General features: G+C 50.6%; 1 protein-coding gene and 1 long non-coding RNA gene across 6 annotated transcripts in view; one reads left to right on the top strand and one right to left on the bottom strand.

Annotated features, from left to right (window-relative positions):
• Positions 1-4,347, bottom strand: part of LOC105070111 (uncharacterized) — a 71,827-nt gene extending 67,480 nt beyond the window's left edge. For all 5 annotated transcript variants that reach the window (XR_012509571.1, XR_012509569.1, XR_012509570.1 and 2 more), the window contains exons 1-2: positions 3,532-4,347; positions 2,593-2,785 (exon numbers count right to left, since the gene is read on the bottom strand). This is a non-coding gene — a long non-coding RNA (uncharacterized LOC105070111). The remainder of the gene's footprint in view (positions 1-2,592; positions 2,786-3,531) is intronic.
• Positions 2,104-15,302, top strand: FADS1 (fatty acid desaturase 1). Its single transcript, XM_010956404.3, has 12 exons — positions 2,104-2,451; positions 4,354-4,464; positions 5,019-5,216; positions 5,928-6,029; positions 6,134-6,262; positions 9,535-9,595; positions 10,730-10,806; positions 11,728-11,825; positions 12,024-12,120; positions 12,378-12,457; positions 12,567-12,692; positions 13,038-15,302. Exons 1-12 carry the CDS (start codon positions 2,260-2,262, stop codon positions 13,087-13,089), a joined length of 1,323 nt encoding a protein of 440 aa, XP_010954706.1. The 5' UTR covers positions 2,104-2,259; the 3' UTR covers positions 13,090-15,302.
• Positions 15,303-16,382: the final 1,080 nt, after the last annotated feature.

Consider the following 16,382-nt stretch of genomic DNA (forward strand, 5'->3'; position numbering starts at 1 on the left):
GGTTGACATGATGCCCAACATTACACAGCAGCACGTGGATAGCAGGACTAGGTCCCAGGTCCCTCAAATACCTATCCTCATTCTTTCTATCACATTGCCTCCCTTCCTTGCTTCATCTTGTTGGAACTTGCATTTAGAAATGCATTTAGAATAGAATTTACTTGTAGGCTGATATTATAATTATTTGGATAGAAAGTGGGGAGATTGGGAGACTCCCAGAAGAGACCTCAAGTGGTTGTGCTTCATTCCTGTATGTTTAGAACTCATAGTATTGGTGGGGAGGCAGTTTGTCAGGGGAGGCAGATCAGCATTCTTTCTTGTTCCGGTGACAGCAGCTGCCACGAAACTAAACAACGTATAGTAAGTGCTCAATAAATAAACTTTGCTGAGAAGCAACTGACAGCACAGGAGCCTAAAAATATCTCTATCATTTAATGCATTAATTACATATGTAGAACTTATCCTAAGAAAATGCTCAAATATAAACAATACGGTTTAAAATTTCTCATCACTGCGATATTTATACAAGCAAAAACCTCTAAACAAACATCCAATAGTAGGGAAAAGGTTAAATATATTAGTATATATATGTGTGTGTGTGTATATATATATATGTCTACTTGCTATAGTGAAGTACACAATCTTCTCATTATAAGTGTTCTAAGATTAACCTTTTTGCTTTACATAGAGATCCTTTGTACTGTGAAGTTGCATTAAAAGATCAGAAAAAAGGCTGACAATCAATGCCTGGGGCACTGCAGAACTATTTTCTGGGGAAATCTGAAGGTCTGGGACCTATCTGTTCAGGCCTGCCTTCTCCCACTTTACAGAGGCAGGTCTAAGGGCCTGGGAGGAAGAAGGTGCCGCAGAGAAGCAAGGACAGCAACACTGACCCTGACACCTTTTTTGAACCAGGGTGTCTTTATATCAAACACGCTGATTGAACCCGCTGTTTAGGAACTCCTGCAGAGAGGAACTAAAAGGTATACATGAGTCCTAGGGTAAATTCCAGCCCCAGATATCCAATTTTTTTTAATAGACTTTATTTTTTTAGAGCAATTTCAGGTTCACAGCAGAACTGATCAGAAAATAGAGTTTGCACATAGCCCTCCCCACCCACACATATATACTCCCCTACCCTCAACATCCCTCATCAGTGCGGCATATTTGGTACAATGAACCAACATGGACACATTATTATCAGCCGAAGTCCATAGTTTAATTTAGGGTTCACTCTTGATGTTGTACATTCTGTGGGCTTTGACAAATGCATAATGACATGTAGCCACCACTATAGTATCACACAGAATAATTTCATCACCCTAAAAATCCCTTGTGTTCCATCTATTCATTCTTCCTCCCTCCCTTTCCCCCAAACCCTGGAAACCACGATCTTTTTATTATTTCTGTAGCTGTGCCTTTTCCAGAATGTCATTTGGTTGGAATCATACAGTTTGTAACCTTTTCAGACTGGCTTCTTTCATTTAGTAATATGTATTTTAAGTTTCTTCCATAGCTTTCATGGCTTTTATTGGTGGAGCGGCGGGGAGGAGGCTGGAGTTCAACCGGCGGATATCTGAGGTTTCGGGGTCTGAAGACTGAGGAGGACGCCTCTAGGCCAAAGACGAGGCCCCTGGGACTGCCTCTCTTCCATACCCTCACCGAGCACCCGCCCTGCCCCAACTCCGCAGGCCCGGCCGACCTCCCTAGCCCCGAGGCCGGCCCTCCTCCATCCACCCATTCAAGGCTCGGCCACTGCCCACAGCCCCCAGCCCGGCCGACGTAGAAGCACAGGGCGCCCGCGCATTCGGTGCTGCTGCTCCAGCAACCACCCCACCCCGAGCCCGGCCCCGCACTCAGGAGCCTCTTCCGTTATCCGGTCTGCGGAGCCCCCTGGGAGCGAAAGCCAACAGTCGGGAAGTGGGATCCCTCAGCGATCCCGCGAGGGGGCGCGCGTCCGTGCCAGACGCCGGCCTGCCACGACCCTCTCGCAGCTCCTGTCCTCCCCCGGCCGGCGGGAAGGCGGGGACTTGCTCCCCGCGCCACGCGGCTCGACCAATAGGAGCGCGCGCAGCAGGGCTCAGCGCTCAGCGCCCACCGCCTTGGTTACTGGAAACACGGCGCGCGGGTGGCGGGGTCTGGCCGCTCGCCAGCGGACCCACTCCTTAAGAACTCCAGGTCGGCGCGTGCTATCCCGCGTGTCCCTTGCGCACGTCTGACCACCCCAGTCCCGCTGGCTCACGGCACAGTCCGGCCCCGATGGCTCCCGAGACCCAGGCCCATGGGCCGACCCCGCGCTACTTCACCTGGGAGGAGGTGGCGCAGCGCTCGGGACGCGACAAAGAGCGATGGCTTGTGATTGACCGGAAGGTATACAACATCAGCGAGTTCACCAGACGGCACCCGGGAGGTTCCCGGGTCCTCAGCCACTACGCGGGGCAGGATGCCACGGTGAGCGCTGCCAGATAGGGACACAGGGTGAGGCCGGGCCGGGCGGCCAGGGCCGGAGCTCAGTGCGCGAGACAGGAAGTTTGGCATCCACGGCCGAACACTCACTTATTTGGGGAAAAGCCGGGAGGCGTCGGAGCATACCTGTTGCCGGGTGACTGAATGTGCTGCGTAGGCGGGATGCAAGGGCAGGAGAGAGGCTGTGAAAAGTGCAGTCTGGGGAGTAGGGATGGAGGCTGGCAACGTGCACACACAAAGGGCCGCGCCGTCCGTCCCTGGGCTCCGTCTGCGACCCCAAGTCTGAGGTCTCCTGGCGTCGGCAGGCCCTAGAGCAAGGCTGAGGGAGGAGAGGAAGGAGATCGGGGATACTGGGTCCAGGGGACGACCGTACTGACGAGACCTCGAGAGGAGGGGTCAGTGACAGGGAGAGGGATTCTTGACCTGTCTTGGTGGCCAGGAGGGGAGCGCTGTCACTTCTGGACCGAGCGTGCTGAGCTATACTGGCTAGCGCGGGCAGGACAGAGAACGAGGGAACTCGGGGGGGTATATCTGAGGCGTACCCGCTGTACCAGGTGAAGACGGGAGGGCGGGGAAGGGGCTGCACCGGCTGGAGAGGGCTAGCTCCTGCTCGTGCACGGCAGGGAACTGGTGCTGAAGTTTGGGGACTGCATAAGCATGCGCTTAGAGAGGACCCCCTGAGCGAGCCTGGAATTCTGTGGGGAGGTTACTCAGCCTCAGGCCAGTGGAGTCTCCAGCTATTAACCTCGCAAACAGCTGTTTGCACTCCAGGGCTGTAGGCTGGGTGCGGGGTCACATCTCTCCTCCCTCGGGCAGCACTGCCGAGACAGCGCGCGCCCCAGCCGCGATCCTGCTGCTTGCCTCTTTAGGTAACCAGCTCTCGGAATTAAGGCACTTGGCACCTCCTTTCTGGGTTCGAGAGCTGAGGGTCTTTCCTTGGGACCGATAGGTTGGAGCGTTCGCTCCGCAGCGTCCCCTCCGCCTGTAGCCTAATCCCATTCTTCGGGTTAGCGACGTGACCTCTTCCGTTGTCCCTACCCTTCGCCCTGCCATCCCAGAGCGTACCTTGGGTTCCCATTATGTCACGGAGGAACCTAACAGGGTGGGGACCCACCCTTCCCTCCCAGGCCCTTCCACTCATCAGGCATGGGAGTCGATGCCGGAGCCTACACTCGTCTCCGGAGTGACCACTGGGGAGCTCAGGAGGTGGCTGAAGGCGAAGGTGTGGATTGGCTCATGCGTAGACGGAGCACCAACCCCAGGTCTTCCTGCAGTGTGACTTGGGGCCGGGTCGGCCGCGGCGCCGACCACGATTGGTCCGGGTGTGTGGTGCCACCGGCTGGGAGCTCCGCCCCGGATCCCTCCTTGCTGCTTCTCCTTAGGGCCTGGGACTGTTTGACCTCCCGGGTTAATTTTGTTCATCTCCTCACTGAGGACCTTACCTTGCATAACCCAAATTAGTGCCCTAGAGCAGGAGATGTTCAGAGTGGGAGGGGAAATATGGAACCTCACCCAAAATAGCAGCAAGAGGGAAGGAAGGGGGAGAAATGCAAAAGTTCCCTGGTTCCGACACATGGAGTCTCCCTCATCACATTTTATGAGACCAGAGGAAAGGTCCTTCTGTGGTCCCCCTACCTGTGTTTCCTATTCCTTGGTGTGGTGCCCCTCTTACTAGAACACTGATGATGAGTGATCCTAAGCTGTGGACACCAGGGACAGGTCTGAGCATCCTCAAAGGGCAGCCGGCTGGAGGGAGGTGGTATCTGAACTTGACTACAGCCTCCTTGCTGAATCAGGAGGATGGCCTTTGGTGTGAACTTGCCTTCCACAAGTTCACAGGGGCAGGGCTGGCTTCCTCACTGTTCTACCTTCTCCTCATCCTTGCAGGATCCCTTTGTGGCATTCCACATCAACAAGGGCCTCGTGAAGAAGTATATGAACTCTCTCCTGATTGGAGAACTGTCTCCAGAGCAGCCCAGCTTTGAGCCCACTAAGAATGTGAGAGTCTGTTTGCTGTTTGGAGACCCTGTGGTTTTTGAGGGACAGAGGGTAGAAGGAAGGCATAGGTATGATCACAGGTAACCACAATCAGTAGTTTTGGGGTATCTCAAGATCCCTGCTTCTGGCTTTGGAACCTGTGGTTTTTACAAGGCCACCACCACTACCATCACCATCCTCAACATGAGACCTATCTACCGAACACACATTATGTGCAAAGCGTAACACTATACAATCCTCACACATTTACAGATGAGAAAACTAAGGCTCAGAGAGCTTAAGCAACATTGTCAAGGATGACACCATTAGTAAATGGCAGAGCAGGAGCTTGAATTAATTCTGCTTAACTCCAAAGACCACATGCTCTTAGACATGATCCCATAGCACTGCCTCCTGTCATCCTTCCTCAGTGCTGTGGTATCTTTACCTAGGACTGTGGGCTCCCCACAGCTACCTTGGTGGGAGGTCTTTGAGCTTAAAAGAGTCCTTGTCTCCAGCAGGGTTGGGTTGCATCAGGGAAGAATAACACCCCCTCCCTCTCCACTCTTCTACAGAAAGAGCTGACTGATGAGTTCCGGGAGCTGCGGGCCACAGTGGAGCAAATGGGGCTCATGAAGGCCAACCATGTCTTCTTCCTGCTACACCTGCTACACATCCTGCTACTGGATGTCGTTGCCTGGCTCACTCTTTGGATCTTTGGGACATCCTTCATGCCCCTCCTCCTCTGTACAGTGCTGCTCACCACAGTTCAAGTGAGAGCCCTGGGCTTTTCAAGAGCACAGCTATGCTCAGCATCTGTGGGGAAAGTTCTTTGTACCTTTCAGGAGGCCAAGGAACCCTCTGACCAGGGCAGAGCTGAGGGCATGTGGGAGAGTTGGTGCAGAAAGAGAACACATTCCTTTGTCTGTGGCTTTTACCTGCTCATCATCACTACATGTGATTCATTTCTCTCACTGCCTCTCTAGCTGCTCCTCCAGGGTCCCCTTCTTCCTGTGGAATTTCTCTTGTGAAACTTCATGTTCAGATTCTGCCACAGTCCAGGTGTGCCAAGAACCAAGATTCTGGTTTCTCAGCAAAGCCTGGCTTCCTCCCCACCACAACACAGCCCAACATGCCAATAATGCGTGGGTCCTAATACCTGGCTGTCAAAATCCATTCGCTAAGCTTTCTACTTGCTTGAGTTTGTCCCTGTTTTCTGTAGTCTGGATGTTCAGTCCATCGTAAGTTGCAGAACTCCAGGGCTGGGGACACTGAAGAAAAGGGAAGGGATAGATTTGCCCTGGTTCTCATGTGAGTTAGTTAGACCCAGGCTTCCTGAATCCTTTCCTGATGTGCTCAGTTAGGGTACTGCAGCTAGCACAGGCCTAGGTAGATGAAAGAAGAGGGAGAGGCTGAGCAGCTGAGGTCAGTAAGAGGGATGCTGGACTGGTGGGCCGCTCTCAGCACTAACCTTTCTCGCCCAGGTCCAGGCTGGCTGGCTGCAGCATGACTTCGGACACCTATCCGTCTTCAGCAGCTCTATGTGGAACCACCTGCTACATCATTTCGTGATTGGCCACCTGAAGGTCAATGGGACGGGGAGGGGCTCTCTGAAACTCCAGTCAATGAGGGGCTGCGCCGAGGAAGAGGGACACCAGGCTTTCATACTCAAGTCCCTGCTTTTCCATAGGGGGTCCCTGCCAGTTGGTGGAACCACCTACACTTCCAGCACCATGCCAAGCCCAACTGCTTCCGCAAAGACCCAGACATCAACATGCACCCCATCTTCTTTTCCTTGGGGAAGATCCTCTCTGTAGAGGTGAGCAGAGGTATCATCGAAGGTCTTGGAGAATAGGGACCAGCTGGCACAGAGGGCTTGGGGGGAAGTGTTCACAATGCTGTCAGTGTGGATAAGACACTGTGGGCTGGGCTGGCTGGCTATTTGGAAGTTATGGGAGGCAACAGGCAGTCAACGGGCTGCCCAGAACAGTGTTACTTGCCATCCCTAGTGAGTTCAAGCCAGCAGACAGTTATTGCAGAAGGGTACCGCATGCTGCTAAGGATCCAAAGGTTGACAAGATTGTTGGGCAAACCCTGCTCAGGCTTGAAGGTGATGGGTGGCCCTCCTTGCAGATACTTTTTTTAGACATTCCTACCCCAAGCAGTCAACCCCCCGCTCTTTGTATTCCTCTGTCTTACACTGACATCCGACCATGTCTTCCCCACAAATAGCTACACTGTCTTACTCTTCTCTGACATCCATTACCTAGGATGTTCATTCACTGAGTAATTCTTCCCACCTGCCTAATCCTAGTCTGACTTCCTGGGTGGTCAGCACTGAATTTGAGTTGTCATCTAAGGTTGTGAACAAAAATCATAATGCAGCTGCTAAAGGATGAATGCCTGGGGGTGGATGGAGATCTGGTGAACCCTGAGTGAGCATAAGGCAATGGAAGGCTGTGGATGACCAGTGGAGTTCTTTGAAAAGTTAATTTAAAACTCGTCCCAAGGCTCTAGGCTGTAGTCAGAGTTCTGCCAGGCCCTCCTCCCCAACTTTATGACATTTCAGCATGCCAAGAGTTAAACTGTCATCAACTACATTTCAGTTCTAGGCATGAGTTCAAGATAGCCTGGCTCTCTTCTCCTCTCTAGCCATAAGAAGAACTCTGTGGAAAGGCTTTGGCAGCTCTGGCTGTCCCAGCATCAGCAGCCCTTAACTTGAGGCTTGTGCCTCCTCACCTGGCCACAAGGTCTTAATTTTCCCACTTCCTAAAAAGGGATTTAGTTGGTTTGCTGTATGTCCAACACTGCAGATGATGAACCGGCCCTTTGGTGGCTCCTTGGAGGGTAGTGTGGGTTATTTATTGGGCAGAGCACGGGGCTCTTTTCTGTTGTCACACTATAGAGGATTAAAGAAAAAGATGGGAGTCTTAAGTGGAAGACAACCTTCTCACACCACTGCCTCTGTTGCTTTTTGGTACTGGGGTTTTCAGGAAACTCCCATCTGTGGACACTAAAAATAGAGAATGATCTGGGACCAAAATAACTTTAGGGGGGTGGGCATCTAGTTATGAGACTGAGGATAGGCTAGTCTGTTAGTAAATAGGGCTACAGGCTGCTCGGTGCTTGGTTCCGCCTTGCTGGGTCCGGTCTGAGTGTTGATCCCTGGGCTGACCGACCCAGTAGCATCCACCTCAGTGTTTCCCAACTCTCCTGGAGAACAAGTGTAGGGGACACTTTACCCTAAATACAACCTTCCTGGCCTCTGAGAGTTGAAACAGTGGGGCAGTTATTAGGATCATAATGGCATTTGACTGCCATTCAAGGAGGCAGCCAGTGGTCAAGGCTCCCTTCCATAACAGTCTCGAAAGGAGGCTGGAGTTCTGCTCACCTACCCACCAAATAAGACAGATGTTCTCTACTGGCCTCCTCCTCTCGGTTAATGTTGCATGGGGATGAACTTCACCCCCATCTCCAGTTCATCAGCAAGCCTTGCTGCCTCCAAAGCATATCCCAATCCATTGACTTATACATCTCCCCTGCCTCCCATCCCCAGGTCTGGTCCGTCTCAGGTCTGGATTGTTGTTCCAAACTCTTCACTGGTCTTCCTTCCACTATACCTGCCCCTTACAGTTCATTTTCCCCACCACTAGCCAGAGTGAGCCTTTAAAGCACAAAGCAGGTAATGCCACACCTGTTGAAAGGCCTCCAGGGTTTCCTATCATTGGAATAAACTCCTTACATAGCCTTACCAGGGCTTCTTAAGGCCCAACATGATTTGGCCGTCCTTAGTTTTCTGGCTGTATCAACCATTCTCCCATTGCCTATATTCCCAGCCTTACTGGTCTTTCCATCCCTTGAACATCCCAAACCTTTGTTTACCCTGCTTTAACTGCTCTTACCCCCAGTGTCTACTCTGCTGGCTTCTTTTCATCATTCAGGTCAGCTCCCATGTCAGGACCCCAGGGAAGCCATATGTGACTACCCTCCCTCACTTTCTATCATACTTTCTCGTTTTTAATCTGTAATTACTTTGAGCTCTGTTTACAAATTTATCACCAGCTTCCTCTCCTCAGATTATAAGCTCCACAAGGGTAGGAATTTTGTGTTTTTCACCTCTGTGTATCCTCATACCTAGAACAGTGCCCCACACTTAGCAGATGTTCAATAAATATTTGTGCTATGAATCAGTTAATGTAGAAAGAATGCTTCATTTAGCAGAAGTAGCTTGCACAGAATACGGGCTCAATAAATGACCTGTCAGAACAGAGAGTGGAATCTTGAAAAAAGGATGAGCCAGCATTCTACTCTGGGGTAGAGTTCCTCCTGTGCTCTGTGGTCACCTGGTCACCAGAACCAACCGGGGCATAAGGAGCAGAAGGAGCCATCAAATGAGACCACAGAGCTTTGCTGTCATGGTTCTGTGTACTCACACCAGGGGTTCCAGGCTGACTGGCTGACCTGGTGGCCCCAGCCTGCCTCTACAGCAGCTCAGCTTACAAAATCACCACCACCAAGGGAAGACCTTGCCAGAACCTTCAGATTGCCAAGTTGTTCTTTCCCCAAATATTTGCCAAACATTGATTAGCTTTCAAGGGATTTTAAAAGGTTCATGCTGACATTTGAAGAGACTAAAAGACTTTGGAGAAGATCAGGGGCTGGATGTAGAGGAATACTGGCCAGTATAGGGGTAAAAATGGTTGTAGAGACCCTGATGTCAAAAAAAGTAGCAGATGGAGAAAGGAAGGGGGAGGGGGCTGGAAACCTGATGGGTGTCTCTGGACGAGCACAAGGATTCCTGAGGACCCACAGACTGTTGTGCTCCCGCCTTGTGTGGGTGCAGGCCCCCAAGCCCCCTGCCATGGTGTGGTGCATTTGGCAAATGGCAGCCCGGGCCTCATGTGCCAGGTGCTGGAGGTAAGGCTGGGCCTATTGGAGCCTTCCAATGACACCAACAAGCCAACACCTTCCAATGACACCAACACCCCTGCAGTAGGCGTCAGCACCTAAGGGGAGAAAGCCGAGGTCACAAGGGGAGAGGCATGAGTGACTGGTCTGTAAGTGCTGACTTTTGTTTGCTTTGCTTCACAGCTTGGGAAACAGAAGAAAAAGTACATGCCATACAACCACCAGCACAAATACTTTTTCCTGAGTGAGTGTCCTCATCCAACATGCCGGGCTGCCTTGGCAGGGGCTGCTGAAGGGGTGTGAGGAAGAAATGGCTCTCCAGGGATCATGGTATTTGAAGTGAAGGCCGGAGGAAGTTCTCCACCTCTAACAGGGACCCTGCAAAGGAGCAGCTACCTTCTCAAGGAGCAAAATCAAGAGTTAGGCTAATGTTTGGTCAAAGGTCACTTGTATGGGGGACAAACTAGCTTCTCCGGCCCCACCCTGGCATCTACAAGAGAACTGAGTGGTAGGAGGCCATCCCAATTAAATCTAAGACCTCACTTTAAACTTTGTTAGACAGAGACCAGGGCCAAGGTGACTCAGTGGGGCACAGTCTAACCCCCAGGGGAACAAAGGCAGGCTAGCTATGGGAGGACCCAAAGAGGGAGCTGAGGAGGAGAAAACACTTCGGTGGTTGTCTTAAGCTCTTTCTGAAGACTGCTATAAATTCCCTGCTTTAAAAGTCTGCTCTATAATGCCTCAAAATTTCTTAAGCTCCTTTAAAAATTCACATTTTGAAAAGGAAAGGAGGAATTTATCTTAACTGCCTATTACCAACCATCCCTACTGGAGAAAGTGGGATGGGATAGAAGGGTGGAACAGAAATGTTTGGACAGGGCAACTCTGGGAGTATCAGCAGTGCCTTTTTAAAGGCAGGGGAAGGGGGAGGGTATAGCTCAGTGATAGAGTGCATGCTTAGCATGCACAAGGTCCCAGGTTTGATCTCTAGCACCTCCATTAAATAAATAAACCTAATTACCACTACCTCCCCCCAAAAAATAATTTAAAAAAAAAGTTAAAGGCATGGGAGCAGAGCACTTTCCACTGGTGGAGCTTGTTTCCCCAACTGTCCTCTTCCACTGAAAATGCCAGGCTGCCCCCCAACCCCTGGGCTGGCATCCTCTTGGGAGACTTTGCTTTCTTCAAGCTTGCCTTCATGCCCGCCTTCCGTGCTGTCAGTCCTGTTGGACTGAGGAGTGCAAGGCAGCTAGAGGGCAATAGGAGGAGATGGCAGAGGGGGCAGCCCGTGCTGGAAGCCATCTGTCCAGCACCAGCTGGCCCTTAAATGACCCTCATGCTGCTCACACCTCCTCCCTTGTCTCCATTTCATTCCTAGTTGGGCCCCCAGCCTTGGTGCCTTTCTTCTTCCAGTGGTATGTTTTCTATTTTGTTTTCAAGAGGAAGAAGTGGGTGGTAAGTATCCATGGCTCTAAAATCCCACATCCTTTGTCTCCAGTACCCTGAGGGATGGGAAAGGGGGTCCCCGGGGGAAATCCCACCGAGATTTTTCTCCAGGCTTAATTTAGAGCAAAGTAGAGCCAGGTATAGACGCTCCTTCTCTCTGGGTGAGGGATTTGGGCTCAGCAGGCAGCCTGGCTCCTAATGCCCTATTTCACTAAGTCAGTATCTCCTGAGGTTATTGTACTGGACTTAATAAAGCCAGGGGCTAGGCTGGGGAGGGGGAAGATGAATAAGAGATGGCACCTACTCTCAGGAAACTTCTGATGAAGCAGGATGTAGTTGACACCAGAGAAGAGGTACAGGCAGAATGTTCTGGGGTTCCAAAAGGGACCTGACTGCATCTGGCTGGATGGCAGGCATCAGAAAAGACTTTGTGAAGTCACTTTTCTAGCCAGACTTGGAGGACAGGCAGAGGTGGAGGAATGGGGATGGACTCTGAGCAGAGAAGCTGGGACTTAAGGGGCAAATGGCCACTAGACATGTTGTGGAGGACTTGGTTGTCAGGGGAGGAGTGTGGTGCAGAAAACTGATTGGAGATTTGACCAGGGCACTGGCACAGACTGAGCCATGGTCCTGGAAGATTCATTTGGCAGCATGATGAAGGGATGAAGGACGGAGATGGGTTGAGAGGAACTGGAGGCAGGGCGACCTGACAACTGTGAAGGAAACAGGCAAGGAGGGCTGGGGGACACCACTAGGAATGGAAGGAAGGCACAGTGGCCCCGGATGGTGCAGGACTGGGCAGCTGAGAGAGGCTGCCGTTGACTGCTCCATTCTGAGGACCTGGGAGAAGGGCTGCACCATGCGAAGAAGTAGGTGCCGTGAGAGGAGGTGCTGTGTGCCAGTCGCAGTGCTCTCTGCCTCTCACTGCAGGACCTGGCCTGGATGACCTCCTTCTACGCCCGCGTTTTCCTCACTTATGTGCCACTGCTGGGACTGAAAGGCTTCCTGGGCCTTTTCTTCATTGTCAGGTAGTGTTTGATAGGGGAGGAGGGACTGGCGCAGAGAAGCAGATGTTTGGGAGTAACCAGTCTGGTCTGGGGGCTGTGCTGGGGCTTCAGACAGCAGGAGCTGTTTCAGGTGTTGGCTCAGAAGGGTGGCCTGGCTGAGGGAGGGTAAGAATCTGAGCTCTGCTTGTAGTGGTTTCATGTGTGTGCCATATCCACCAGGCTCCTGGAAAGCAACTGGTTTGTGTGGGTGACACAGATGAACCATATCCCCATGCATATGGATCACGACCAGAATGTGGACTGGGTCTCCACTCAGGTGAGGGACAGTCACTTGGAATACCTGGGCGTAACACAACTAATTAAAAGGGTGGGTGTGCACAGATGCACGGTAGAGAGTAGGGGGCAGTAACAACAGAAGTTCCCAAACCCTGCCTCATTGGCTTGAAACTTCTCTCCTGCCACCATGTGGAGAAGAGGACCAAGGACAGTCCAGCTTTGCCTGGAGAAGGCTGGGCTTGGGCTGGCCCTTCCATCCGGTCCCAGAGCCCTGCTCCCACTAACCTTTTGCTCCAGATCCAGGCAACATGCAATGTCCACAAGTCAGCCTTCAATGACTGGTTCACTGGCCACCTCAACTTCCAGATTGAGCACCAGTGAGTAAGGAGGCCTGGGAGGCAGGGACCTGGGGAGGGTCCATGTAGGAGGGGAACAGGGGGAGCAGGGGAGTCGGAGACACTTGACTGTTCCTTGTTCTCCCTGAAGTCTTTTTCCCATGATGCCTCGACACAATTACCACAAAGTGGCTCCCCTGGTGAAGTCTCTGTGTGCCAAGCATGGCATAGAGTACCAGTCCAAGCCCCTGCTCTCAGCCTTCGCTGACATTATCCAGTGAGTATCTGAACCTGGGAAGAGGGCTGGGAGGGCAGGGAGAGGGCAGGGCAGTGGGAGCAGTGGTGAAGTGCGGGGTGGGAGCAACAAGCAGGTTTCCTTGGTTGTTGGGAATGGAGGGCACCAAGGTAAGGGCAGGGCGCTCTACTGGCCTTGTGGCCAGTTCAGGCCTTTGCTCTCAGTGCCATGGCCCAAGGTCTTTCTCAGAAGTGAAGGGGGCCTTACACCAGGGAGAGCAGCCTCCATACCTCTCTAAGAACCACACTGCTACCTTTCTGGTGGGTAGCTTGGTTTGTAGGCTTCGCCCTGTCTCCCTCACTGCTTGCTCCCATCTTGCCCCCACAGCTCACTGAAGGACTATGGGCAGATCTGGCTAGATGCCTATCTTCACCAATAAAAACAGCCTCCCATCTGGAAGAAGAGCCTCTGGAGCCAAAGCAGAGGGGAGCTTGGAGACAATGCCACTACAATCCTAACATTCAGGGTGTGGGTGGGTGGGTGGGTGGGGTGGGTTTGAGGAGATAAAGACTCTGGCTCAAACCCTTCCCCTTTATCTTCTAGGCACAGATCTGAGACCCAAAGAGGGGTAGAGGGAACATGCAAGCGCCCTCGAAGGAGGGATGTGGCTGTTGGCACAGGGATGTGAGAGTTTTGTTTCCTTTTTCAGTTGGCAGATGCAGGTGGTTGTTGTGCAAGAGGGAGTCCAGAGGGTGTTAAAATGGTGGTAGGGGAGGGGAGCAGTCTACTGAGCCCAGGAATCAGGAAGAGATTTAACACTAAAATCCCACCCAGGAAAGGGGTGTGCTCATCCCCTTGGTTGACTTCTCAGTGCCTTCTCTACCCTCACTTACAAACCTGAGGTTTGCAGGCTGGAGGAAGACAGCCGCTAAACTTTTTGAGCAAGATTTAGACAGGAAGCGTCAGTACTTAGAATTCTGAGGCCTGGCATAACACAGTGCCTGGGAGCTCAGCTCACTCCAGGACTAGGTGTGACCTATGTCTGCCTTGAGAAGCAAATCTTCCACTTTTAGAAGTGGGGAGAGCAAAGGCCAGGACTGTGGTATTGGAGGCAGCTGGCCCTGAAGGATCCTGTCACTACTGAATTTGGTCTCATGTTCCCTCCAGGGTACCAAGGGAGCATGAGGTCCCAGGTCTTGCCAAAACAGCCTGCAGAGAGAGTTGCTGACCACTAAAATCCTTTCAGTTTTTGATTCACCTCTTGTAACCACCACCCAAGGAACACTCCTAGGAAAAGGAATCTGCTTCTTGCTCCATAAGTGAGCAGACAGGGCACTTAAGTCATCACTCCCATAGAAACAAACAGAGGCTCCCCGTGGTTTCTCTTTACTCCCCTACCTGTAATTCCAAGTTTTATAAAATAGCAATCAGCACAGGTGGGCCATAGTCAATTACCAGTCATGAGGAAGACACAAGTTTCAGTCATAAGGAACATAAGGGCTAAGAAATTTTCTATAACCCAAATTACATTATAGCACTACTTGTGAGCAGGAGCAGTGTCATAGTTCTAACCAGAAATAGGAAGATAGAAACACAGAAGTTAGTGATCATCATTGCTGTCATTCAGCATGGCACAGCTCTGGCAACCCTGTTCAAGTATCTTTCTCTTCTGGAGACCAAGTAGGAACTAAGAAGAATCTCTTAAAAGTTTATCAGTTTAATACTGAAATTTCTAAATCTGGTTTTTAAAAGAAACACTTTAACTCACCTCTACAAAGTGATCATAGGAATGTGCCATGGAGGTCTTGCCTTAACTGCTAGGGCTTATCAACAGCCACATTCTCTTCCCTCCTCACACCCACTGCCTTCCAGTTCAGGAGAGGGGATTATCCACCTGTTCAACAGCATCTAGTCTAAGCATATTGAGCATTTTGGACACTGGTAAGAGAGAACGTCAAACTGGAAGGAAAAACAGCACTGGGAAAGTTCACATTTAGTTTTGGCAGAGGATGGAAATTAGGGAGATGAAGGTCCTAAGGCATGTTGGGGTGGGGGTCCCCCCTATGGAAGGGCTATTGTGATTAGAGATTGTCAAAACCAAGATTAAAACACATACACGTGGGGGAGAATGAGTTACACATTTGGGGCAGGACCTGTTTTTAAACATTCTGGGTGGAAAAATTAGAAGCAGAAACACTCCAGAAACAAGTGCTGATCCCAGCATATCCAGCCATCTTGCTTTAGGCCCAGGCTGCCCAATCTGAGCAAAGCTAGTGAGGCTTATAGAGCCAAGTCCAGGTCCTCAAAGCCCCTCAACTACTGTGGCCTTCTCTACTCAGCCCAGACCAGTGTGGTCTCACACAGCCACAAAAGGACAGACCAGTGACAAAAAGCTCAGGCTGTTACCTCAAATCCAAACTGGCATGAGAAAAAAAGATTTGAGAGATTAAGTCGCCTCAGGTAACAGACAGTGGCAGAACTAACATTTGAACTCACTTTTTTAAAAACTCCATCTTTGTTCCTTTCATGTTCCTACCACTTTGCCATAGGCATTTAAATTAGATCCACTATCAGTATCCTCTTTGTATGTGGCAACTTGATTACCACATCCCAATGAAGTAAAACTAAGAAATAAAGTTAATTTTGACCAAATGAAGGCTATTCGCTTATAATCCATAATGTTCTCCGGACCTGTTGACAGGACCCCCTGTACCTCCGCTCTAAGTTACTGTCTACCTCTATGGCTCGAACTTCTTCCCGAACGTAAGTCCTCATATAGACTCCCCTTTGTAAACCCCTTGTGCAGACAGAGGATCATCAGGACCCTCTGGAAAACATCAAGGCACAGGTGGACTATGGCAAGGAAAAGCCTAGCCCTTTCCTTGACACCCATATGTTCAAATGCTAGATTGTCTATGTACACTAGCCAGGTTTTAAGCATTGTTTCTTCCTGTCATAAAGCAATGCCCTCACCTTTTAAATTCATACCTAGTCTTAGTGCTAGTAGTCTCCATAGGTTTCCTTTTTGCCTAAATCTTTCTTTGCAGGCACAGTACCTCAGAGCCAGGCTGTCAATCAAAGCCCTTTTAACTTATACCCTACTAGAACAGCACTCTTCTTTGAGCAAGAGTATTAGAACATGATAAATAAAATCTGTAGGACTGATTTCCCTTGCAGTGTGCAGTAGTTAATAACTCCTAGAAAAGATATGGCAACTCAACTTCAAAAAACAAGGAAAACAAACCACTCTACCTGCTACCATAGGGGACAAGCCCTTAACTAGAACTACTGCACTGAGGCAGTAAGTCCTAAGAAAACTTACCTCTGGCCCCCATCACCATTACTGCAGGCTTAGAATTAAGAAAACAGAGCTCAAATTAGTTGAGTGGCTTGGCTCAATCTGGGAGAACTGGTTTCATGTTGTCAATTGTTAGATAGCAGTGAACAAATAGATCCCTGCCCTCAGGGGAGGACTTTCTGTCTACAGTGGTTTTCAGAGTCCCCTAAGTATGAGGTGTTGCTGGGGTGGAGTGGGGGACCTATATCCCATTCCTGTATCAACCAGAGGAGCTCTGATATCCTGAGATTCTATATAAGATTTCACTTGAAAGATAGGTTGCTCCATTGAAAAACTACTGGTCTTTAGTCTTCTTGCTTAATTTGTCAAAACGCTGTCAAATTTCAGACCGCTTAAGTGTCCTGGTTAACTTTAAATGGCAGTTAAGTGACAGG

Source organism: Camelus bactrianus, chromosome 10, assembly GCF_048773025.1.
Source record: "Camelus bactrianus isolate YW-2024 breed Bactrian camel chromosome 10, ASM4877302v1, whole genome shotgun sequence".
In the NCBI taxonomy this organism is placed as follows: domain Eukaryota; kingdom Metazoa; phylum Chordata; class Mammalia; order Artiodactyla; family Camelidae; genus Camelus; species Camelus bactrianus.